The 25,921-nt window shown below is 48.3% G+C and overlaps 1 protein-coding gene across 6 annotated transcripts; it reads left to right on the top strand.

Moving 5' to 3' along the window:
* CPNE9 (copine family member 9) lies at positions 1-24,661 on the top strand. 6 transcript variants are annotated; one of them, XM_081245004.1, is made up of 21 exons: positions 1-777; positions 1,093-1,216; positions 1,732-1,772; positions 1,891-1,937; positions 2,031-2,134; positions 2,635-2,671; positions 3,156-3,232; positions 7,390-7,453; positions 7,570-7,673; positions 7,871-7,975; positions 12,234-12,275; positions 13,041-13,116; positions 13,223-13,276; positions 13,701-13,762; positions 14,507-14,553; positions 15,495-15,676; positions 15,917-16,044; positions 20,956-21,058; positions 21,763-21,820; positions 22,194-22,267; positions 24,284-24,661. In XM_081245004.1, the coding sequence occupies exons 1-21, from the start codon at positions 672-674 to the stop codon at positions 24,467-24,469; spliced, it is 1,821 nt and encodes a 606-aa protein (XP_081101130.1). In that variant the 5' UTR covers positions 1-671; the 3' UTR covers positions 24,470-24,661. The 6 variants fall into 6 exon arrangements, with proteins under 6 accessions (XP_081101130.1, XP_081101128.1, XP_081101131.1 ...); XM_081245002.1 differs by having other exon boundaries at positions 1-1,216; positions 22,194-22,329; positions 24,284-24,442; XM_081245003.1 differs by having other exon boundaries at positions 686-1,216.
* The last annotated feature ends 1,260 nt before the right edge of the window (positions 24,662-25,921 follow it).

The following is a 25,921-nucleotide window of genomic DNA, read 5'->3' as shown; positions in this document are numbered from 1 at the left end:
CCAGTGAGATGGGGACATGTAGTCACAGGCTGTTAAGGTGGGAGTAGTGGTCCTCAGGCCTGAGTGGGCCCTAGTCATCCCTAGGGAGCCTGTTTATCCATGCAGATTTCCAGGGCTGTCTGAAATTCAGACTTGATGTTGCTGAGATCTTCATTTAGCTGGGAAGGGGGTGGGGAGAATCTTCATTTTTAACAAGTTTAGCAGACTGGTACAGGTGACCTGCAGCCCCTGCGTTTGTTCGGTGAGGGATTGGCTTCCAGGGCTTTGGAGGTAGTAGGTGATGTGGGGAGGATGGACCTGGCTGACCACCTACCGTGTGATCTGGAGTGGGTTGCATCCTCACAGAGTGTGTCTGCATCTCTTAACACCATGAAGTCATGCGGGTTCAAGGACATGGACAAAAGGTTTTGCACAGTGTGCTGTAACAGCCACCATTTACTGACCTCTGACTCTAAACACAAAAGAGGTCATCAGTGTGAATGCCAAGAAGAAGGAAATAATGCCGGTGGACATTTCTTGAGTATTTACTGTGTACAATCCCTTGTGCTAAATCCTTTCTGTGGATTATTCTCGATGAAATTTTACAACACCCCGAGTAGGTGCTATTAATGGCCATTCTACTAATGAACTGACTGAGCCACAGATTAAGTAACTTGCCCAAGGTCACGCAAATGTGTAACTCTTCAGAGACTGAGGGAGGGAGGACGGGAGTGGGAAGGAGGAGAAGCAGACTGAGGGAGCGGCTCAAGAAGAGGAATCGGCCCCAACGCCCACCAGGTATCTGGAACCCTTCAGCTTCGGGGACAGCTCGCGGGGATGGGGGGCGCACTGGGTTTGGCCCCGGGGAAACGCGCTGGGAGGACTCTCCCACCTTGTGGGTTGGAGTTCGAATCTGTGTAAGGTTCTTGGCCTGCTCCAATGGGATGGGGGCCACCCGCAGGGCCGGGCGGGGCTGTGCTGCCATCTGGCGCCGCTGCGCCGCCGGCCACAGTGAAGGCGCGAGCAGCAAGAGTGCGCGCAGGGCTGGAGGGAGTGCAGCCTCCGCCGCCAGCGCCGCGGCGGCACATGGGCCGACCCCGCCGCCGCCCCTAGCAGCTCCGGCGGCCCCCGTCTCGCAGCCTGCCGCAGCTCCGGCCAGCCGACCAGCCATGTCGCTCAGCGGAGCCTCTGAGGGCAGCGTCCCGGCCACCAAGATTGAAATTACCGTGTCCTGCCGGTGAGCGGGCCACGCTGGGGAGGGCTTAGGCATTGCCCCAGCACCACCCAGCTCCGGGGCTCAACGCGGAGAGGGGCTAGACCGCTGGGGAAGCAGCATTCGGGAAGGAAAATCGCGGCTGCAGGCTCAGGGGAGTTGCTAGCGGACTCGGGAAGGGGGTTTCCTGGAACAGCTCCAACCACAAAAGAGGGCTCAGCCTGCGGCTTCAAGGGACTGGTCTCGGGGGTCCAGTAGGATCTGCGCCCCAGGAGGGCAAAGTTCTGAGGGCTAGCCCTCTTTCCTGGGCCCTTGGAGGCAGTCCAGTCCGCAGAGAAACGGTTCTTGGGCGGAGATTTCCGGTGTTGTCCAGGGTGCTGACAACGCGGACCCCCAACACCCCCAGCCGGAGGTAGTAACGGGGGAGGCGAGTGTGATGTGAGCCCCGTGCCTCCCTAGGTGCCCGTCTCTGGGCAGGTTCGAGGCGATGGGCTCCATAATGATCCACCCCCTGTCCGTCTGTCTGTCCCTTTCTGTAGGAACCTGCTGGACCTCGACACCTTCTCCAAGTCCGACCCCAGTAGGCGGCACCAGGGCCAGGAGGGAGGGAACTTGGGGTCCGGGAAAGACTGAGGGGCGGGGAGGGGGTGCGGGCCGACCTGAAGTCCTTCCCTCCCCGCCCCCGCTCCCGCCTGCAGTGGTGGTGCTTCACACGCAGAGCCGGGCCAGCCAAGAGTGGCGGGAGGTAAGTCCTAGAACCCTCGGCCAGTCCGGAGCCGCCCCTGGGAATCACCTGCCCCCTTACAGGCCTCGCGTTGACCCTCCGCTCTCCATTCAGTTCGGACGGACCGAGGTGATCGACAACACGCTGAACCCAGACTTCGTGCGCAAATTCGTCCTCGACTACTTCTTCGAGGAAAAGCAAAACCTGCGCTTCGATGTGTGAGCCCCGCCCCGGATCTGGCTTGGACCGCCCCCCGACCTGGATCCGCCCGAAATTCCGGCTGGCTCCGCCCCTCCGCGGGCCCCCACCCCCACCCCTGGCCTGGCTCCACTCCCAAGCCCAGTTCTGTGGCACCATGAAGGGCTCGGCTCAGCCTTAGCTCCGCCCACAAGTTTAGGTTCGCCCTGCCCTTAGGTCGGATCCAAGCCAGTGCGCTCCCCAGGCCTCGTCCTGCCCACAACCGTTCTCCTTAATTTGGCTCCGCCCCTTCCCAAGCCCTACCTCTGACGTGACCCTGCCCCCAGCAGACCCTGGACTTGGCCTCGCCCCGGGTCTGACTCACAATGACGTCGACTCCTGCCCAAAGGAGGTCCAGGTTGAATTCGGGTCCAAGGCTGCCCCTCCCTCCACGCACAATTTTAGCCTGGACTCGAAATCCGACTCCTTTTCCAGGCTCTCCCACCAGCCCCGCCCCATGTTGGTCCCACTCTCTTCCCAGGTACAACGTCGACTCCAGAACCAACGTCTCCAAACCGGTGAGCGACCGTTCACTCACGGGCTGGCTGGGCACACAGGCGGCGCTCAGTGTGTGTTAAACGACCCTCCTTAGAACCCTCCTCCCCCTCAAACCCGACTCGACCTTCTTCGGCCCCGAACCTGCCCTCCCTGCCCTCCTCTCCTGCTCTTGCCTCGGTTTCCCGCCTGTGCCTCTTACTTACTCACTGCTACTCTTCCTTCTTGACTGCTGCTGGGACCCACAGAAGGTGAGGCTGAACGGGGCTGGGCGGGGGCGACATGTGGTGTGTGAAAGGCGAGGGGTGGGATGGTATCTTGGCTTAAAGTGATGGCAGGACCAAGAAGGGCAGCTTTCCTGGGGACCCCGCGCCTCCTTTAAAGCCCCGGCCGCGTGGTTCCGCTGCCTCCAGTCGCCGTGGTCAGTGCAGCAGCGTCACCAGGGCTGGGCTGGGACTCTGCGCCGCCAGCCGGTCCTCGCCCCGCTGACTCTGTATCCCGGCGCAGGATTTCCTGGGACAAGCGTTCCTGGCCCTGGGAGAGGTGATCGGAGGCCAGGGCAGCCGAGTAGAGCGACCCCTCACGTGAGCTGAACCTGAAGGGGAGCGGGGCAAGGGTGGGCCTCCAAATGCTCCTCCTAAAGACACAGCTGACTCTGTACTGATGGAGGCTGGGATTCCCCTGGTCAGGGGCCTTCAATGGCTTCCATCACCCTCCTGGGAAAATTCAACCTCCAGGGCTTTGCTCAAGTCAGTCTCAGGCCTGACGGATCTTCTGTCTCTCTCTTTCCTCACCCTTTTCATTCTTTTTCTAAGTCCGATTCAACCTGTAAGGTCCAGTTCCAAGCCCTTCTCCTCCAGGAAGCTTTCCTCACTAAATCAAGTTCTCTGGAATTTACATTACATTCACTCACTAAATATTTATTAGCTCATTTTGTATTCTATACCCTGTGCTAGGCACCAGGGATTTATCCATTCCACAAACACTACTGGGCATATATACTCACTCTATGTCAGCCACTGTTCAAGGGGCTTGGGTTGCAATGGTGAACAAAACAAAGGTTCCTGTGCCCTCAGGGAGCTTATATAACAGAAGGGGGAGAAAAACAGTACAAAACTGACATAATAAATAAGTAAATTACATAATATATTAGAAGACATTAAGTATTGAGGAATAAAGACAAAGTAGAGCAGAGTTAGGGGGACTGGAAATGCTGGGTGGGTAGGTGTTGCAGTGTTCAACAGAATGCTTGAGTAGGCCTCCTAGAGAGGTAACTTCAGAGCAATGACCTGAAGGAAGTAAGGGAGTGCGCTGTGCAGATATCTGGAGGAGGAATGTTCCAGGCAGAGGAAACTGCCAGTGCAGAAGTCTGATATGTTCAAAGAGCAGCAAGGAGGCCAGTGTGGGTGGAACTGCGTGAGCAGGGGGAAGAAAGGAGAAGGTGAGTTTGGAGCATTGACAGTTAGAGCCTGTAGCCACTGTAAGGACTTTAGTTTTTACTCTGACTTGGAAGTCACTGGAGGGTTCTGAGCAGAGGATTGATAGGATCTGACTTGCTTTCAAAGGATGCTGCCAGGTTGAGACTAAAACTTGGGTGGACAAAGCTAGAGGTAAGTAATCCATGGTGCTAGCAGTGAAGGAGGGGAGAATTGGTCAGATTCTGGATGTATCTTGAAGGTGGAGCCAACAGATTCCTGATAGACTGCATATGGATGCGAGAGGATAAGAGGAGTCGAGGATGATACCAAGGCCTTTGGCCTGAACAAATGGAAAGATAGAGTTGCCATAAACGATGATATTTTTTTTAAAAAGTGAGGGAGGAGTAAGCTGTGGGAGGAAGTCAACCAGGAGTTCAGTCTGACCTGTTGAATTTCATAATTTTTATTAGACGTCTGAGTGGACGTGTCAAATAGGCAATAAGAAACGTGAATCTTAGGTGTTCTTTAAGGACATGAGATTAGATGAGATCACTAAGGGAGCGAGGAGAGCGGGAAGATCAAGGACTCCACGAATTGGAGCTAGAAAGGGAGGCTGAGAAGGATCATTAGTGAAATGGGAGGGTAACCGAGAGCAGGTGGTGCTGTCCTGGCAGCAAAGTGAAGGATGTGTATCAAGGACAAGAGAGTGGCCAACCATGTCAAATGCTGCTGCAGGTCAAGGTGAGGATCAGGAACTGGCCATTGGATTTAGCCAGATGGACGTCGCCGGTGATGCTGACAAGCAGAGTTTTGAAGGAGAGATGGGAGTGACAGCCTGGTTGGGGAGGTTTAGAAGAGAATGGAAGAGAGGAATGGGAATTAGGAATCTTTCAAGCAGTTTTGCTGCAAAGAGGAGAAGAGAAAAGGAGGGGTGGCTGGAGAGGGAAGTGAGAGCAAGAATAGGTTTGTAATATTTTAACATGAGAAAAATTATACCACATTTGCATGCTAATGGGAATGATCCAGTAGAAACTGAAAATTTGACATAATAAAAAGAGGGGAGGGGGGCTTCCCTGGTGGCGCAGTGGTTGAGAGTCCGCCTGCCGATGCAGGGGACACGGGTTCGTGCCCCTATCCCGGAAGATCCCACATGCCGCGGAGCAGCTGGGCCCGCGAGCCATGGCCGCGGAGCCTGTGTGTCCGGAGCCTGTGCTCCGCAACGGGAGAGGCCACAGCAGTGAGAGGCCCGCGTACCGCAAAAAAAAAAAAAAAAAAAAAAAAAGGGGGAGGGACTTCCCTGGCGGTCCAGTGGTTAAGACTCCACGCTTCCAATGTAGGGGGTGTGGGTTCAATCCCTGGTTGGGGAAGTAAGATCCCACATAAAGTGTGGCGTGGCCAAAAGAGAAAAAAGGGGGGGGGAGAGTTGCTAGAGTGACGTCACTGTGCAGGCAAGAGGGAGGGTGTGGAAAGTAGCACACAGTGGAGGGGTAAATAGGCACATGGATAGTCATTTATAGCAACGGTAGGAAGGCCTCGTGTTGGAGAAGATACTGGAGGCAGGGTGGGTGCGTGGTGGGTCTGTGGACATTCTCTTCTGGTTGCTTCAGTTTTGTCAGTGAGGTAGGCAACAAGGTCATTGGCTGAGAATGAGGATGGAGGAGGAGGCTTTCGGGTTGAGGAGGGAGGAGGAAGAGTGAAACTGCCATCTCGCAGAACTGGAAAAGTGAAGGGATTCGGGGTGTACGGTATGATTAAGGACACTCTTGACGTTTGTGGTCACACATTTAAAATGAAAGCAATTAGCATGAATGTGTGTTTTCCTCTGGCCATATTCAGTTGCACAGGTGTGATACGGGTTAGGCAGAGAATTGGATTTAACTAGGGCTGTGGTTCTGCCAGATAAGTATATAGAAGTGAGAGAGGGCAAGGGAAAAGAAGTAGGATGCAAGGGAGTGGTTATTATAGTCCAGAGTAACTGGAATTCACACTGGGTGATGAGATGAGGGAGAACATTAAGGAAGCAAAGAACAGTGAGAAGGCAGTAGGATCAGCAGCTCCGTTCTGAACGTGCAGGGGAAGAGTCCCTGTACTCATTACACTCTTTTTTTTTTAAAGCACAGAGAGTCAGAGATCAAAGGGGCCAAAGAAATGGTTCAAATTCTCATTTTAAAGATGGGGAAAACCACATAGCAAGCTGGAGTCAAAACTTGAACTGAGAATACTCCTAACCTAGCTTCCTCTCTACCACACTTTTGTATCCCATGGGGGTTAGGGTTTGCAGGCCCATATCAACAGGGTCCCTGACTGCTTGGAGGCCCAAGGCAATTTGGGGACGGGTGTCCTGGTATGCACCCTTCAGGCACATGGAAGTGTCCCTTCTTGGGTTAGAAGAAGATAAGGCTGCCCTGGACATTTTTTTTTTTTTTTTTTTTTTTTTGCGGTGCGCGGGCCTCTCACCACTGTGGCCTTTCCCGTTGCGGAGCACAGGCTCCAGACGTGCAGGCTCAGCGGGCCCGGCTCACGGGCCCAGCCGCTCCGCGGCATGTGGGATCTTCCCAGACCAGGGCACGAACCCATGTCCCCTGCATCGGCAGGCAGACTCCCAACCACTGCGCCACCAGGGAAGCCCTGCCCTGGACTTTTTGATCTCACTCTTCACAGTCTTCAGAAAGCACAGCATCCTTGACCTAGCAAACCAGCCCTTTTGCCCCAGATCTGGATAGAAATTCCTCTCCCTCGTTAGGATTTGCTACATCACGCTCTACTTGCCTATTGGCTTTGACATCCCACCTTCCCCTGGAAGCTCCCTGAAGGCAGGGTCTAGCAGAGCTGGAAAGTGCCAACTGGCCAATTCATTCCTAGAACAGTGTCTGATGTATCGTAGATGAAGAGTCTGCTTTGAGAAAGAGAACCACCTTCATATCTACCAAGCTTACCAACTGTTTTTCCTTCCATGCATTCATTCTGATCTCTTCACAACCCTGAGAGGTGGGCAAGATTCCCATTACATAAAGAGAAAACCAGGGCCCAAAGAAAGGGAAAATAACTTGCCCAGAACTCTAAATCCTATGTCTTTCCTATGCTACCATTATGATATGTCCACATAGGCTAGGTTAACCCCTTCCTTCCAGACTAGAAACCTTCCCCAGTCAAAGTCAAGTCTTTCCCCACCAGAAGCCACCTAGGACAGAGATGGACATACTCGGGACTGTCATTCAATGACAGATTGGATCCCCTGACCTACCCAATCCCAGATTGGCCACCCCAATTCTTGTTTCCTACTCTCCCCCCTCCCCTCACAAAGAGGCTTCTTCTGCTTCCAGGGGTGTACCAGGCAAGAAGTGTGGGACCATACTGCTGATCGCAGAGGAGCTTAGCAATTGTCGGGTCAGTAAGGGCCACATACTGGACCCAGGAGGCTCTCTTCTCTCCCCAAACTCCCTGTAGTGGGCTCTCTGAGTTTGTGAGCAATATGAGTGTCAATAGCCCAATTTCATCCATAGGATATTGCCACCATGCAGCTGTGTGCAAACAAGCTGGACAAGAAGGACTTCTTTGGGAAATCAGACCCCTTCCTTGTGTTCTATAGGAGCAATGAGGATGGCACGTGAGTCACTGCCCCCACTGTGACCATGGGCCCATTAGGGCTCTTAGGCTGGGACATCTTAGACTCCACTAGGACCTGAGCCCAGAATCCACTCAAGGCAGTGCCTGATATGTGCTTGAATCTCCAAGAGTATCAGGCCCTGTCTCTGGGCTCAGTCCTACCCCAAAGGCAGGTTCCAATCCTCCTGTCCTCTCCAGGTTCACCATCTGCCACAAGACGGAGGTTGTGAAAAACACGCTGAATCCTGTGTGGCAGCCCTTCAGCATCCCTGTGCGGGTATTGTGCAATGGAGACTATGACAGGTCTGCTTCAGCATAAGCTAAGGAGTAAGGGGACAAGGGCGTGAGAGTGGGGTTCCTGGGCCCAAGAATGAAGGTAGAAGGGTCATAATAGTGTTGGAGGATCCTACTCAGTGAGACAGCGTTTTGGACATGGAGATGGGTGCATAGGGAAGCAGACGGATAGCCACATGGATGAATAGGTGGATGGATGGATGGATGGATGGATGGATGGATGGATGAAAGGGCAAATGAACAAATGAGTGAGCAGATACATGGAGGGGTGGTCAGATGAATAGATAAACTGGTGAATGCATAGATGGGTATGTGGATGGGTGTATAAGAGGACTGGTGGGTGGGTAGAGGGGGAGATGGATGAATGGATAGCAGATGAATAGATGAGTGGACTGATGGGTGGATTAGTAGATGGACAGATGATGGGTGGATTAATGGGTGGATGACTAAATGTGTGAGAGGATGGATGGGTATATGAGAGATTGGTGAGTTGGTTGGAGAGGCAGAGGGATGACTGAAAAAGCAGGAGCATAAACAGGTGGAATGACAGGTAGATTGATGGATAGACAGATGAATGGATGGTAGAGGGAATGGATGGATTATTGGATGAATTAGTTGGTGGATGAGTGTAAAGTAGATGGATGGGCTGACCATATGATCTAACAAATGGGCAGTATGAAGATAGGTGAGTGGCTAGAAGGATGGATGGGCATATAAGTGGATGGTTGTGTAGAAGAATGGATGATCAGATGGACAAATGTCAGATGGCTGGGTGTTTGGCTGGATAGATGAATCCTTCTTGATAGAGGAAATGCTTTCAGTTTTTCACCATTGAAAATGATGTTTGCTATGGTTTTGTCATATATGGCCTTTATTATGTTGAGGTAGGTTCCCTCTATGCCCACTTTCTGGAGAGTTTTTATCATAAATGGGTGTTGAATTTTGTCAAAAGCTTTTCTGCATCTGTTGAGATGATCATATGGTTTTTCTTCTTCAATTTGTTAATATGGTGTATCACATTGATTGATTTGCAGATATTGAAGAATCCTTGCATCCCTGGGATAAATCCCACTTGATCATGGTGTATGATCCTTTTAATGTGTTGTTGGACTCTGTTTGCTAGTATTTTGTTGAGGATTTTTGCATCTACATTCATCAGTGATATTGGTGTGTAATTTTCTTTTCTTGTAGTATCTTTGTCTGGTTTTGGTATCAGGGTGATGGTGGCCTCATAGAATGAGTTTGGGAGTGTTCTTTCCTCTGAAATTTTTTGGAAGAGTTTGAGAAGGATGGGTGTTAGCTCTTCTCTAAATGTTTGATAGAATTCACCTGTGAAGCCATCTGGTCCTGGACTTTTGTTTGTTGGAAGATTTTTAGTCACAGTTTTAATTTCCTTACTTGTGATTGGTCTGTTCATATTTTCTATTTCTTACTAGTTCAGTCTTGGAAGGTTATACCTTTCTAAGAATTTGTCCATTTCTTCCAGGTTGTCCATTTTATTGGCATATAGTTGCTTGTAGTAGTCTCCTAGGATGCTTTGTATTTCTGCGGGGTCCCTTGTAACTTCTCCTTTTTCATGTCTAATTTTACTGATTTGAGTCCTCTCCCTCTTTTTCTTGATGAGTCTGGCTAAAGGTTTATCAATTTTGTTTATCTTCTCAAAGAACCAGCTTTTAGTTTTATTGATCTTTGCTATTGTTTCTATTTCATTGATTTCTGCTCTGATCTTTATGATTTCTTTCCTTCTACTAACTTTGGGTTTTGTTTGCTCTTCTTCCGCTAGTTCCTTTCGGTGTAAGGTCAGATGGTTTATTTGAGATTTTTCTTGTTTCTTGAGGTAGGATTGTATGGCTATAAACTTCCCTCCGAGAACTGCTTTGCTGCATCCCATAGGTTTTGGATCGTCGTGTTTTCATTGTCATTTGTCTCTAGGTATTTTTTGATTTCCTCTTTGATTTCTTCAGTGATCTCTTGGTTATTTAGTAGCATATTGTTTAGCCTCCATGTGTCTGTGTTTTTTGTTTTTTCCCCTGTAATTGATTTCTAATCTCATAGCACTGTGGTCGGAAAAGATGCTTTATGTGATTTCAATTTTCTTAAATTTACTGAGGCTTGATTTGTGACCCAAGATGTGGTCTATCCTGGAGGATGTTCTGTGTGCTCTTGAGAAGAAAGTGTAATCTGCTGTTTTCGGATGGAATGTCCTATAAATATCAATTAAATCTGTCTGGTCTGTTGTGTCATTTAAAGCTTGTGTTTCCTTATTAATTTTCTGTTTGGATGATCTGTCCATTGGTGTAAGTGAGGTGTTAAAGTCCCGTACTATGATTGTGTTACTGTCGATTTCCTCTTTTATAGCTGTTAGCATTTGCCTTATGTATGGAGGTGTTCCTGTGTTGGGTGCATATATATTTAGAATTGTTATATATTCTTCTTAGATTGATCCCTTGATCATTATGTAGTGTCCTTCCTTGTCTCTTGTAACATTCTTTATTTTAAAGTCTATTTTATCTGATATGAATATTGCTACTCTGGCTTTCTTTTGATTTCCATTTGCATGGAACATCTTTTTCCATCCCCTCACTTTTAGTCTGTATGTGTCCCTAGGTCTGAAGTGCGTCTTCTGTTGACAGCATATATATGGATCTTGTTTTTGTATCCATTCAGAGAGCCTGTGTCTTTTGGTTGGAGCGTTTAATCCATTCACGTTTAAGGTAATTATCAATATATATGTTCTTATTTCCATTTTCTTAATTGTTTTGGGTTTGTTTTTGTAGGTCCTTTTCTTCTCTTGTGTTTCCCCCTTAGAGAAGTTCCTTTAGCATTTGTTGTAGAGCTGGATTGGTGGTGCTGAATTCTCTTAGCTTTTGCTTGTCTGTAAAGCTTTTGATTTCTCCGTCAAATCTGAATGAGATCCTTGCCGGGTAGAGTAATCTTGGTTGTACGTTCTTCCCTTTCATCACTTTCAATATATCATGCCACTCCCTTCTGGCTTGTAGAATTTCTGCTGAGAAATCAGCTGTTAACCTTATGGGAGTTCCCTTGTATGTTATTTGTCATTTTTCCCTTGTTGCTTTCAATAATTTTTCTTCTTCTTTAATTTTTGTCAGTTTGATTACTATGTGTCTCAGCGTGTTTCTCCTTGGGTTTATCCTGCCTGGGACTCTCTGTGCTTCCTAGACTTGGGTGGCTATTTCCTTTCCCATGTTAGGCAAGTTTTCGACTATAATCTCTTCAAATATTTTCTCGGGTCCTTTCTGTCTCTCTCTTCTCCTTCTGGGACCCCTATAGTGTGAATGTTGTTGTGTTTAATGTTGTCCCAGAGGTCTCTTAGGCTCTCTTCAGTTCTTTTCATTCTTTTTTCTTTATTCTGTTCCACAGCAGTGATCTGTTCCACAGCATTCTGGCTTCCAGGTCACTTATCCATTCTTCTGTCTCAGTTATTCTGCTATTGATTCCTTCTAGTCTATTTTTTCATTTCAGTTATTTTATTGTTCATTTCTGTTTGTTTGTTCTTTAATTCTTCTAGGTCTTTGTTAAACATTTCTTGCATAATCTTGATCTTTGCCTCCATTCTTTTCTGAGGCCCTGGATCATCTTCACTGTCATTATTCTGCAGTCCTTTTCTGGAAGGTTGCCTATCTCCATTTAGTTGTTTTTCTGGGGGGTTATCTTGTTCCTTCATCTGGGACATAGTCCTCTGCCTTTTCATTTTGTCTGTCTTTCTGTGATTGTGGTTTTCTTTCCGCAGGCTGCAGGATTATAGTCCTTCTTGTTTCTGCTGTCTGCCCTCTGGTGGATGAGGCTATCTCAATAGTTCTTACTTTATAGAATGATTGTTAAATTAAATTTGTCTGTGAAAGTGCTGAGAACAATACCTGGAATATAGTAAGACTCCATAAGTTGTAGGGAATTCCCTGGCAGTCTAGTGGTTAGGACTCCACCCTTTCACTGCAGAGGGCCTGGGTTCAGTCCCTGGTTGGGGAAATAAGATCCCGCAAGCTATGCGGTGCAGCCAAAAAAAAAAAAAGTCAATAATAAAGTATAGTAACAGCAGTATAAATAGCAGTAGTAGTAGTAGTAATAGTGGTAGTGGCAGTAGATAGTTGGGTATGTGCATGGACTGATGAATGGTTAGGACGGATAGGAGGAAGTTTGATAGAAGGACAGATGGGTGGATTGGAAGATGATTTATGTATAGTTAAGTGGGTGGGGTGTCTCAGATTTATCATACACACCCAGCCTACATTTATCTCCTGCATTTCAGAACAGTGAAGATTGATGTGTACGACTGGAACCGGGATGGAAGGTAGCACTGCCCCGCATAGTACTGCCCTCTCCTATAATTAGCAAACAGTTCCCTGAAATATGTAGTACATTCACTAGGAACCCCAAAGTAGCCTTGGGAGCCAGAAAGGTTGATGACAGATGCCAAGACCTTGGGTACAATGGATGCCCTCAGTTGTCTCTCTGGTATACTGTCTCTTCCCTTCTCTTCCTCTTAGCTTGGTCCCTCTTCTAGCCCAAGCCCCAGTGCCCTGCAGCCCAAGTAGAGGCACAGATAGTGGAAATAAAAGACTGGTTTCGGGCTTCCCTGGTGGCGCAGTGGTTAAGAATCCACCTGCCAATGCAGGGGACACGGGTTCGAGCCCTGATCCGGGAAGATCCCACATGCCATGGAGCAACTAAGCCTGTGCACCACAACTACTGAGCCTGCACTCTACAGCCCACGAGCCACAACTACTGAGCCCGCCCACCACAACTACTGAAGCCCACACGCCTAGAGTTTGAACTCAAAAAGAAAAGAAGCCACTGCAATGAGAAGCCCGCGCACCACAACAAAGAGTAGCCCCGCTCGCTGCAGCTAGAGAAAGCCCAAGTGCAGCAACAAAGACCCAATGCAGCCAAAAATAAATAAATTTAAAGATAATAATAAATTAAAAAAAATAAAACTAATGAGATTACCTCCCAGTACTCTAATGGTTTATTTAAATTAAAAAAAAAAAAGACTGGTTTCAGAGATGGCTCCAAGCCACCAGCAGTTGTTGCTTACCCACCTCTGGTCTCATTGCAGTCACGACTTCATCGGTGAGTTTACCACCAGCTACAGAGAGCTGAGCAAGGCCCAGAACCAGTTCACAGTGTATGAGGTGAGAGCTCCAGCCCTGCCCAGGTTGCCCAGGCCCTCCATCCTAGTGTGCTCGGTCTGTGGTTCCCGTCCTGTTTCCTACCATCACTGTTATCTTCTTCACTTAGGTACTTAACCCTCGGAAGAAATGTAAGAAGAAGAAATATGTCAACTCGGGAACTGTGAGTACTCCCTAGAGCCCTGTCCCTCCCTGGATCCTTCTGTCTCTATCCCCACTGACATAGCATGACATGATAAATGTTGAGGGTATGGGAAAGCTGTTGGCACAGATTACTTGGATATAGTAATGTTGGATACAAGGTGGCACCACTTAAGTTTTTGTTGTGTTTTGTTTTTAATTTTTTTTTCTCTCACCTAAGGAAATTGTTTTGAAATTTACTCTTTTGCAGATTTTTGGGGAAAACCTAAGTTATATTTCCCAATTTAATATATTTTTGGAAACCCAAATGTTTCTGACAGCTTCCCCTTTTTGCCCTTTCAGAAATTGGACAGGATGGGGTAGGGGGTGAAATCAAGTGCCTCTTTCCCTTTTTCTACCCTAACTACACTTTCCAAAGTAGCAGGGCTGCCTCTTCTGTCCCACAGGTGACGCTGCTTTCCTTTTCTGTGGACTCTGAATTCACTTTTGTCGATTACATCAAGGGAGGGTGAGTCACAGGCCAAGCTTTTGGCTGAAAGCCCAGCAGTGAGTTACTCCCAGTTCTGAACCTCAGTTTTACTATTCATTAATGGTCAGGGTCCAAAGAGATCATGAGGATAAACTTTAAAACACTTGGCAGACTACAAAGTGCTTTATAAAGTGCAGAGTGCCGCCCATCTTAGTTCTCTCCATGGGGCTGCCTTTCAACCCTAGCTTCCAGCCCGCCCTGGGAAGATGACAGACCAGTGGTTTTCAAAGGTGTCCCCAATAACCTTACTGGGGCCCAGGCAGAAGATATGTCCAGGCAAGAGGGAGAAGCCGAGGGAGAAACCAAGGGAGAGGGAAATGATAAACAGGCTGGAGGGGACATCCTGCTTGGTTTAGTGGACGCAGGCAGACCTCGGAAAGGTACTTGTCTTCTCTAAACCTCACTTTTCTCCAGTGTAAAATGGAGCTGTTAAGTACTACTTCAGGACGATAGTAAGGGTTAAATTAAATTGCATCGTCATATTATGTCGTGCAGCAGGCATTTAATTCTGCCACCCGAAGTGTTTTCAGTGGGCCAGCAGCATCTGCCTCACTTGGGAGTTTGTTAGAAATGCAGAATCTCAGGCTCCACCCAGACCATTCAGTTCAGAATTTGCATTTTAACACGATTCCCAGGTGGCTCACATGCATACTAGTGTTTGAGAAATCCCGGTATAGTAAGTTATTAGTCCCTCACTTCTCAATCCATCTATTTCCCCAATAGGACGCAGCTGAACTTCACAGTAGCCATTGACTTCACAGCTTCCAATGGTGAGGCATGGATGGGGGAATGGGGTGCGGAGGAATTCTAAAGAAGTCACTAGCGATTGGCCTGGATTCCAACCTGGGAATAAGAGTTAAGCTACCCAGGAAGCCCAGGCTTGAGGCAAGGCCCAGTCAGGCTCATACTGGGGCAGGAGTGTCGTGAGGAGATTACTGGGTGTAATGGTGGGAGAGGGTACAGAAAAATAAGTGGGTAAATGGATCAAAGAAAGTTGAAAGGATAGATAGGTCTACATAGCTTGAGAAGCAGATGAGTAAATGAATGGATGGGAGGGAATAGGAGTGTAATGAGAGATGAATAGGTAAATGGCTGGATGACTGGGTGGGTAGATAGATTTATAAACAGAGGGGGCAAATGCGTAATGAGTGAGTACAGTGGGTTAGACAGGTGGATGCATGAACTGGTACGTGGGTGGACAAATGCTCAGATGTTTAAATTGGGGAAATGGGTGAGTGGACAGGTGAATGGACCCATATGAGGACAGACAGGCAGGTGAATGAATGGGATGGATAGGGATGGATAGATGGATAAAAGAATATGGCTATATGGATGGATGGGAAAGAAAGAGAAATAGCAGGTGAACAAGTGAATGGATGGATAGATGGATGGATGGTTAGGTGGGTGGACAGTTGGATAAGAGAATGGAGAAGCGGACGGATGGAGATGAATAGGTAGACTGAAAGATGGATTTATGGCCAGTGGATGGGTGAATGGATGTATGAGTAGGTGGATGAACTGACGGATAGATATAGGGGTTGGTGGATGGATAGATGGACAAATGAACATTTGGATGACTGGGTAAAATAATGAGGGAGTACATGGGTAAAGAGTGGATGAATGGATAGGTGGATGGATGCATACAATGATAGGCAGGTGAACTGATAGATCATCAAGATGACCATGAGGTGGGGCTCCTGTTTCCCTACAGGGAATCCCCTGCAGCCCACCTCCCTGCACTACATGAGTCCTTATCAGCTCAGCGCCTATGCCATGGCCCTCAAGGCAGTGGGAGAAATCATCCAGGACTATGACAGTGACAAGCTGTTCCCAGCTTACGGCTTTGGGGCCAAGCTGCCTCCCGAGGGACGGATCTCCCACCAGTTCCCCCTGGTATGGTATGGCCAGAACCTAGACTCCATGCCCTGGCATCTGGCCCACCCAAGTTGACAAGATTCTTCTGCTTATGTCTCTTCTAAGGGTCAAGGACCTGCCAAGTAGCAGGAGGAGCTAGGAGAAGCTGGCAGAGCAGGGAGGGGGCAGGGTTGGGGTTTGGAGGGGACTCTGAGAGACAGCGATGGGAGAAGGAAAGAGTGAGCTAGGATCAGCCCAGCAGGGCATCTTCCCTGACAGAACAACAATGATGAGGACCCCAACTGTGTGGGCATTGAGGGCGTGTTGGAGAGCTACTTCCAGAGCCTGCGCACAGTGCAGCTCTACGGGCCCACCTACTTCGCCCCTGTCATCAACCAGGTGGCCAGGTAAGGAAACTGGGTGGGGCTGGGGGAAATTAAGGGGACCCAGACAGTGAACTGACTTCCCAAGGATAGTTAGGACCACTCTTGGGTGAATTTGGGCTCTGGGGAGAAGGTGAAAGTTTCAGTGTTGGCCAGGCTCTGTTATAAAGAGGTTATATAATGCCTTATTCTGAGGTAGAAAGGGTGTCAACAAAGTACCCCAACCCCACTCCCTGGGAACAACGACCCAGGCCTCAAGTTTGGGGAAGAGAGAAGGGCCTACAGAACAGTGGATAAGGCACAAGTTTGGGCATCAGACCTGGGAGTGATCCCAGGTCTACCACTCACTAACCATGTGACCTGAAGCAACTTAGCTTCTCCAAGCCTCCACTTCATCCCTGTAAATAGGTGTAATAATGGATAACCGTAGTACCTTCTTTATAGGGTTATTGGGAATTTAAAATTAGATAACAATATAAGAATGATTAGGACTTCCCTGGGGCCCAGTGGTTAAGAATCCACCTGCCAATGCAGGGGACATGGGTTCAAGCCCTGGTCCGGGAAGATCCCACATGCCGCAGAGCAACTAAGCCTGCGCGCCACAACTACTGAGCCTGAGCTCTAGAGCCCATGAGCCACAACTACTGAGCCCACATGCCCCAACTACTGAAGCCCGCACACCTCGAGCCCTTGCTCCACAACAAGAGAAGCCACTGCAACAAGAAGCCCATGTATTGCAACGAAGAGTAGTCCCTGCTCGCCTCAACTAGAGAAAGCCCACGCACAGCAACGAAGACCCAACACAGCCAAAAATAAATATAAATAAAATAAATAAATTTTTTTAAAAAGAAATTACACAAACTCTTTAAAAAAAAAAAAGAATGATTAGCACAGTGTGTGGCCCATAGTAAGTGCTCATGGTAGATTAAAATGAGCTCAAGTTGCAGATTAAACTATAGAAGAGTAACTTCTAAAAACAAAAGAATAACTCCAAATTTTCAGAACAAAAACATACAATGCAAAGAAAATCCAGCTCACGTAACAAATGATTTTCTTAAATGCAGATAAAATGACAACTAAAACCAAACATATGTTAGTGAACCTAAAGTTTCTCTGACTGAATAAAAAATAATAAGTAAACCATAGTATGCTAAATAGAAGAGACCCAATGAAAACAAAGTACCTCAGAAAACTTGAAAGTAAAAAGATAAAACAAAAGGAATAAAAGTGGAAGGATTTCAGGGAGATTTATATGTCCAGAGACTTGCCTTTTCTCTAATAAAGATTAGTTATTTTCTAATTCATAGTGAGATAATAGTTTTTTTAATTACAAAAGTAACATAACATTGCTGTAGAAAATTTCAAGGATGGAGAAATTAAATAAGAAATCACCCAGAGGGCTTCCCTGGTGGCGCAGTGGTTGGGGGTCCGCCTGCCGATGCAGGGGACACGGGTTCGTGCCCCGGTCTGGGAGGATCCCACGTGCCGCGGAGCGGCTGGGCCCGTGAGCCATGGCCGTTGGGCCTGCGCGTCCGGAGCCTGTGCTCCGCGGCGGGAGGGGCCACAACAGTGAGAGGCCCGCGTACCGCAAAAAAAAAAAAAAAAGAAATCACCCAGAATACGGCCCATGGGAATGTAGATGTATATATAGTTATTGACAGTTTTTTCCTTATGCAACCATAATGGCAGTCAAATTACATGTAACATTTCACTACTGATTTTTTCACTTAATAATGGAACCTGAGCACATTTTTTTTGTTGTTATTAAACAGACTTCTTAAATATTATCTTGGGCAAGTTCACTCATTCCTTCATTCAGTGAACATTCCATGAAGGAGAATGTAGCATGAATGTGGGCTGTGGGGCTAGACTAGCTAAGTTACACCCACTCTACCACTTACTAGCTGTGTCACTTTGGGCAAGACTGTTAACCTCTCTGTGCCTGTTTCCTCAGCTGTACATGGGGATAATAGTATCATAGAGCTGTTGTGAGGACTAACTAAATTAATATTTGTCAAGCACTGAGAACAGTGCCTGCCACATTGTAAGTGCTATAGGTGTTAGCTATTACTGGTACTATTATTATCATTATTACTATTCTAAGGGCATCTGTGTGTGCTCAGTTCTCTGCTGGGGCACTAGAGACTCACAGATGAACCAGATCTAGGCTCAGCCCTTGAGATCTCCTGCCTTGGTGCAGGAGACAGAAATATAAACAAATCATTACCTTCTGTAGGCCGGAGCTTCCCAGACTTTTCCAGCAAGTTGCCTGTTGGCAAAGGCAAACAACTGCTTCCCCTAGGGGAAACTGGGGGCACAGCTGAAAGCAGCCAAGCTGAAAATGTCTTTGAAATCTCCATATTTTATCTTAAAAATTCATGCAAATTTATTCTTCTGATATTGTGTCCATGTTTGCTATAATTTGGGGGGGGGGAAGGTGTTTTAAGTGTACTTAGAGTCATTTAGCTTTATCCACCAAATCATATAGTATAATGAGTGCTTCCGGTATCCTGTGACCTTGGGTTCCCCCTGGTACACATGCTGGTACCCTCAGGGGTGTGAGAACCCATTTGGAAGGGCAGACAGCCCGTCTTGGTGGGTGGCATCCTAGAAGGCAGAGGGAGAAGGAGAGTCTGAGAGACCCAAGGCAGCCTAGTCGTGGAGGGGACTGACTGCTTGGCTGGGTGCAGAGGGCAAACTGGACTATCAGAGGAAGATGCACAGAGCAGGCCTGGCAGCAGGAACCACATGTGAAAAGCACAGAGACATGAAGGGCCAGCTCGGTAAACAGTGAACCGTGTACTCTGACCAGAATGTGCAGTGTGTACGGAGGAGTATCCAAAGAGCAGGCTGGAACGAAGCCTGGAGGAATCAAGAGCTCAGGCTTTCGGTTCAGTTGGTCAAGCGTGGGCTTGGACCCCAGCTGCACCACCCCTTGGGGATGCTACTTAATGTCTCTGAACTTCACTTTTCTCATTTTAAAAATTGGAATAAAAAACGTGCCTACCTCATAGAATGGTGGTGAGGATTAAACTAGATCACGTATGTCAAGAGTGCGGCTGTGATTTTGATGATCACAGACGACTCTTTGTCGTTTCCCACCCCACAGCCAAGTGGGGCACAGACTGGCCTTCCCCAGCCAGTCACCCAGCTCCAGGTCTAAATGGCCTTGGGAATGCCAGGCATCGGCAGGGAGCCAAAGATGTACCTCCCATGCCCCCAAGCCCTTCCATGCCCCCCAATGCCCTGGCTCACAGATCCCTTCATGAGGGGGCCATTGCCCGCTGCTCCAGCCTCATCTCTCTTCTGTGGGCCTAAGTACACCCCCTAGAACACACTCTCTTGGTTTGCACATGCTATTCCTTCTCTCTGGAACACTTTCCCTTTACCCTCCCCTCCTCCCCCCACCCCACCTCCACCTCCACCTGGCTAACTCCTACTCATTTTTCAGGTCTTAGGTTAGATGTCATGTCCTCAAAGCCCTAACCTTATTGCATCTCAGTGGTGAAAGCATCCATCTCCCCCCAGGACAATGTCCAATTCTCTGCTGCATGCTCAGCACCAAACTTGGTGCCTGACACATAGCAAGTGTGCAATGATTATTTGCAAAACGAGTGAGTGACAGGAAACAGTACCAGCCCAGGCCTATGAGAAGGCTGCAGCCAGAATTCAGGAACGGACCATGGCCCACTCCCACCCTGGGCCCTGGGCAAAACGAACTGTGCTATTTGGATTCTCCACTCTCACCACGCTTTCCTCCTTTTTAATATCAAGCTTAAATACCAGCACTGCCAACAGAACTCTGCAATGATGGAAATGTTCTGTATCTGTGATGTCCTCTACGGTAGCTACCAGGCACATACAGATAGTGAGCACTTGAAAAGTTGCTAGGGTGAACAAGGAAGTGAGTGTTGAATTTTATTTAACTTAATTAATATAAATTTCAATAGGGGCTACCTTACTGGAGAGTGCAACTCCATCCTTTCCAATCCACACAGGGCCCGACACTGGAAGTCAAGAGACCAGGTCTGCCACGGTGCTCCCTGAGGTCTCATTTTTCTTATGCGTAAAATAAGGGGACTAGAGTTAATGACTTCTGAAGTCCTTTTCAGATCAAAAAATCTTGGATTCCAAGACTGATAGTGAGAGAAGGAAAAGGAGCTCTGGGAGCAGCTGTTAGGCTGGCTGAGGACCCAGAAGCCTAGGCAGTGGGATGTGGTCAGCAGAGGGGAGAAGGGAGAGAGAGAAGTGGGTGAGAGAGGGGAGAAAGGAGGCCTTCAGTCTTTGGTCTTGTTCTTGTATAAATACCAAAATCTTAACAGGGCCAACAAAGCCCTGTGTGGTTTGGGCCCCACCTCATTTCAGTCACATGGTCCACTCTGCTTCCTTCACTTTCTGGGCTCCAGAAAGGGTAGGATTCCTCCAGTCCCATTATGGGGCCTTTGTCCATACTGTTGCTTCCACCTGGAATGATCCTCCCCCTTCACTTAGCCTCTTCCCCTTCCTCCTCTCCTTTATCCTCAAACATTGTTTCCTTAAAGAAGCTCTCACTGACCTGGGCCATGTCAAGATCCCCTACAGGACACTGCCATAGCAGTGTCTCTTTCTATCCCAACTCTCCTCACAAGTGCAATTCTATAGCTATTTCTGCGATTCCTAGATCAGCATCCCCTCTCAAGAGGACTGGGATGGCTTTGTGTTTTCTCACTGTGCACCTCCAGTGCCTAACACGGTGCCTGCTACAGTGAGTGCTCTAAAAATGTAAGTGCGGGGATGGTAGGTGGGGCAGGCAGCCAGGTCTGGGGAAGGAGCATGCGCTTCAGAAGCCCCAGCCCTTGTCCACTGCTTACGTGCTGGCTATGGAAGTTTTAGGGACAGGACATTCCTTTGAACTCTGGGCTTTCAGCTGAATTCTGATCTTGGCCTCTCACCCAGGGCTGCAGCCAAGATCTCTGATGGTTCTCAGTACTATGTTCTGCTCATCATCACTGATGGGGTCATCTCTGACATGACACAGACCAAGGAGGCCATTGTCAGTGTGAGTCTGAGGAGGAGGGCTTGGCAGGGAGGGGTCACTGTTAATAACCGTGAAGGGGTTGAGATTTTACCCTACATGCAAGCTAACAAGTCAGCCTGCCAGTTTCATGGATGCTGGCAGCAGACACAAAAGCAAAGGACTTTGGGACTTCCCTGGTGGTCCAGTGGTTAAGACTCTGCACTTCCACTGCAGGGGGTACGGGTTCGATCCCTGGTTGGGGAACTAAGATCCCACATGCCATGCAGCATGGCCAAAAAAAGCAAAGGACTTTGCTATTCCCAGCAATAGCAGTAGCTCAACTATCAGCATTGGCTCTGATTCACTAAGTCCCACTTCCCACAAGATAATGTGCAGAGGGCCAGATGACACCTGTACCCACAGTGGGTTGCATTATAGAACAGAAATCCTGAGTGTAGAGAACCCAAGTCTTTTATAATGGGCAGTAAGCATGCCCTCCCTTTGTTCCAGTGCGAGATATTATACTGGACAGTAAACAAACCTGCCCTTTGCTCTGTAGGAGGACACTGTATCTTTCAAGGCCGTTACATATGGAGACACCCTTGAAAAGATAATCTGACACAAAGGGAATCAGTGCCTCTGCCTGTAAGATGTGCAGAAACATCACACCCACAGAATTGTCTCCTCACAGTCACTTCCCTTGTGATGCCTGCTCACCCCAACCATTTACCCTCTTTCCCTCACAGGCCTCCTCACTGCCCATGTCTATCATTATTGTCGGTGTGGGACCAGCCATGTTTGAGGGTAAGATCGGGGGTGTCCATGAGTGGGACCAATAACGGGAAAATAGGGGAGGATCTGGGCACCCAGGCCTGCCTCATAGAAAAGATAGGATGGATGCCTGTGCTGGACTTTGGCCAAGTCATAGACCTTCTCTGAACCTGTTTCCTCATCATAACCGAGGCTGTTGATACAAATACTTCCCTCCTGGGGTTCCTGGGATGAAGGAATGCGTGGGAGGGCATAAGAATAACTCCATTACAATGCCTAATATTTGTAGGACTTTGATACAACCGTTAGGCATTCTCATGATGACTCCAAAGGGGAGCTAAGAGGGAGGGGGCAGCATGGGTTGGTGTGGGAAAGGCCAATCAGCTGAGGGGTGTCTTTTCCGCAGCAATGGAAGAGTTGGATGGTGATGACGTGCGCGTGTCCTCTAGGGGACGCTATGCAGAGCGGGACATCGTTCAGGTAGACCTGACCAGGGAGAGGAAGTCATGGAGTCAAAAGGCACGGTGGGAAGGAGAGGCTAAGTTAGCAGCTATTCTCCTTTACTGCCTTCTTAATCACCTACCTTTCTTCCCTTCACTCTTTCAGCCTTCCTACATTCATTCAACAAATTCTTTTTGAGAAACAGGCAGGTTGCTGCAGCCATTGTGGATTCATAGTGTAGGAGATCCCCAGGCTCCTGCCCTCTAGTGGAGGCAACCAATAATAATCACACATCTCATTAGATTGTGATAAGTGCTCCAGGGGGACAGCAAATGCCACAATGAGAGCCTATAACAGGGACCTGATTAGGTAGGGTAGTCAGGGAAGGCTACTAGGAGGAAATGACATTTGAGCTGAAATCTAAAGGAGGGTATAAGCAGCACGTGAGAATGCCCTTAGGCTCAAAAGAACTTGCCCAGGGCTTCCCTGGTGGCGCAGTGGTTGAGAGTCCACCTGCCGATGCAGGGGACACGGGTTCGTGCCCCGGTCCGGGAAGATCCCACATGCTGCGGAGCGGCTGGGCCCGTGAGACATGGCCGCTGAGCCTGCGCGTGCGCAGCCTGTGCTCCGCAACGGGAGAGGCCAGCCACAACAGTGAGAGGCCCGTGTACCAAAAAAAAAAAGAACTTGCCCAGTCATGGAGAAGGCAAGAGGCCAGGGTGGCAGGATCACAGGGAGTGAGAGGAAGAGGAAGCCAAGGCCTTGCCGGTCATGGTGAAGCTTAGAGCTTTGTTCTAAAAGAACTGGAAAGCTCTTGAAGGATTTTACGTAGAGAAGTGGGGTGGTCAGACTTGCATTTTAAGACATGCAGAGATGCTGCAGGACGGTGGACTATGGCAGGGCAAGAGAGGAGGCAGGTAGACCCGTTAATGAGGAAGCCTTTGAAGTAGTACAGGGGATTTGGATGGGAATGGAAGCAGTAAGGATGGAGAGAAGAAGCAGTTTCAAAAGATTATCTAAGAAAAATTTCCAAGAGTTGAAGATTTGATTAAATGGTGATGGGGAGTGATGGGGGCTTCAAGGATGATTCTCAGTTTTCTATACTGAGCCACTGGGTGAGTGATAGTCCCATTTACTGGGAAAGAGAAAGCTGGAGGAGGAGCAGATTTGGCAGACAAGCCTAGAATTCCGTTGTAAACACATTGGGCTTGAGGTATCCAAGACAAATGAAAGGAGATGTGATATGGACAACTAAATAAGTGGCTCTGGGCCTTAAAAAAGAGGTCAGGGACGGATGTATAAATTGGGGAGTCATCAGGGAACAGGTTTTTTTTTTTTTAATTGAAGTATAGTTGATTTACAATATGTTTCAGGTATACAGCATAGTGATTCAGTATTTTTAGTTTATACTCCACAATTAAAAGTTATTAAAGATAAAAGCTATAACTCCCTGTGTTATACAATATATCCTTGTTGCGTATCTATTTTATACATAGTAGTTTGTATCTGTTAATCCAGGGAACAGTTTGTAAAGTCACAGAAGCGTATGAAATCACCCAGGAAGAGAACTGAGAGAGAGAAGGCACCAGATTTAGAGATTAGGTAGACCCAGAGGACTGGGGGTGGGGGTGGGGGGAAAGGCATCCGGAAAGGTAGGAGAATCTAGAAGAATGTAATGTGTCAAGAGTGGGAAGTGTTCAGGAAGGTTATGGTCAAATGTAATAGAAAGCTAAAGAGGAGTCAGCAAGATGAGGCTGACAATCATTGCCCTCTGGACTAATTTGGGAAAATGGTGCTGTTGACACCGTTAGCGAGAGCCGTTCCAGTAGACGACATGAAGCCAACTTAGAGTGGGTTGAGGGTGAACAGAAGGTGAAAAAAAAAGTGGGTGGAGAGAAAGCAAATGTAGAAAGCTCCTCAAGATGGGGGAGAGAGAGAGGGTGATATTTGGAAAGAGACGTTAGGGGGTCAGAGAGGAAGCCTCCCTACTGCTGCCTTCCCCACTCCCCTCTCTTCTGTCCACCACCCACATCTGATTGTCTGTGCCTGTCCCAGTTCGTCCCATTCCGAGACTATGTCGACCGGTCAGGGAACCAGGTGCTGAGCATGGCCCGACTAGCCAAGGACGTGCTGGCCGAGATCCCAGAGCAGCTACTGTCCTATATGCGCACCAGGGACATTCAGCCTCGCCCTCCACCTCCTGCCGACCCCAGACCGACGCCAGCTCCACAGCATCCCTGAATAGCCCACCTATCCAAAGCCTAGCAGCCTGCTCACCTGCCTACCCACTGCTTGTGCTGAAAGCCAGAGGCACCTGGAACCCTGGACCTCACTGGAAGGCCAGCCTGGAGGATCAGTACTGGCTGGTCGAGCCCGCTGCCCCCCTCAGCCATAGGAGGGCCTGGCACTCCCTGCCTTCATGCCAGTAATAAAGCGGATCTTTACTCCAGTTCTGTCTCATGGGTCTTGGGGAGGGAGGGACCCAGGATCTGGGGCCACACCAAGAGAAGGAGGGGGCGAGGACCGTTTCAGCTAGGGTTCATCCCCATCCTAACACACAATCATCTAACACTTCAGACATTCTTCAAATACGTCAAGAAACAAGTGAAGCTTTATGTGTATACATTTTTTCTGAGGGGAGAGGCCCATAGCTTTTATCAGATTCTAAAAGGGGTTCTTGACCTCAAAAGGGGTCAGCTTTAAGATGATTCTGTATAACTCTGCTCTAATCCATTTAGTCCAAGTTTTTTGAGTGAGGATAATAAAAGAGTTGATATTTTCTTTGAGTATTCACTACACATCAGACACTATGCTAGGTGATTTACAGGTATCATCTTATTTAATCCTCACAACAATCCTGTGAGGTAAGCACTATTTTATCTCCATTTTACACATGAAGAAACTGAGGCTCAGAGAGGTTAAGTCACTTATTGTAGAGATCCCAACTGACTCCAGATCCCAAGATCTTAATCAGCAAACCTCTTCCTGGGGTGTTAACTTTATTAGGATGTTTGGGGGAAGACACTGTATATGAAAACACATACTTTATAGTGGGTCAACTGCAAGGTTTGTATTAAGATAAAATAGAAGTTTCCAGATGCTTTGGGCTTTGCCCCAGAACCCTGGCAGAATCTTTCACGCTCCCCGTTGATGGCAAAACTGGACAGGCTCAGCAACAAGTATTGTTTAACAAGTGGACTCTTCCTGGCCCCCAAGTTCTCCGAAGCCCCCAAGAACTGACAACAGAGTTGTCGAGCTCAGCTTTACAAATTAGTAAAGGTAGGTGAGGAAGAATTTAACGATATGAGGGAGGAAGAATTTACCGACTTGCCCAAGTTCACATGGCCACTAAGCGGCCCAGTCACATGAAAAGCAGCTCTGTTTTGACACTATCTTCCAACCGGCAACCCGTAGCCATGAAGCATTTCCCCGCCTACCTACAGGGTTCCAGCATCTGAATCTCATTTTACCTTACACAACCCCTTTCACGCCCCACCAGCCTTCTGCACCACCCCCAATCAGGCCGCTACTTTCAGATTCACCCCTTTTTCTCCAGCCCTGCCCCTTTACCTTTTCCAAGCCCCACCCTTTACCTTCAGCCTCGCATCGTTTTTCCCAGCTATATCCTTTCTCCCATCTCCAAGTTCCAGGCCCACCCAAAGCCCCGCCCTTTCTTTTCTGAGGCCCACTTTT

The sequence above is a fragment of the Mesoplodon bidens genome (assembly GCF_964165515.1).
Source record: "Mesoplodon bidens genome assembly, chromosome: 10".
Classification (NCBI taxonomy): domain Eukaryota; kingdom Metazoa; phylum Chordata; class Mammalia; order Artiodactyla; family Ziphiidae; genus Mesoplodon; species Mesoplodon bidens.
Note: the sequence above shows the minus strand (reverse complement) of the source record. Positions and strands in the feature narration are given on the sequence as shown.

Bases quoted from the DNA above. Each gene is read 5' to 3' on its own strand.
- CPNE9 (XM_081245002.1), top strand. From the start codon at position 672: ATGTGTAACTCTTCAGAGACTGAGGGAGGGAGGACGGGAGTGGGAAGG. The intron at 3,233-7,389 runs GTGAGCTGAACC...TTCTGCTTCCAG, and splicing joins CGAGTAGAGCGACCCCTCAC to GGGTGTACCAGGCAAGAAGT. The intron at 7,454-7,569 runs GTCAGTAAGGGC...TTTCATCCATAG, and splicing joins AGGAGCTTAGCAATTGTCGG to GATATTGCCACCATGCAGCT.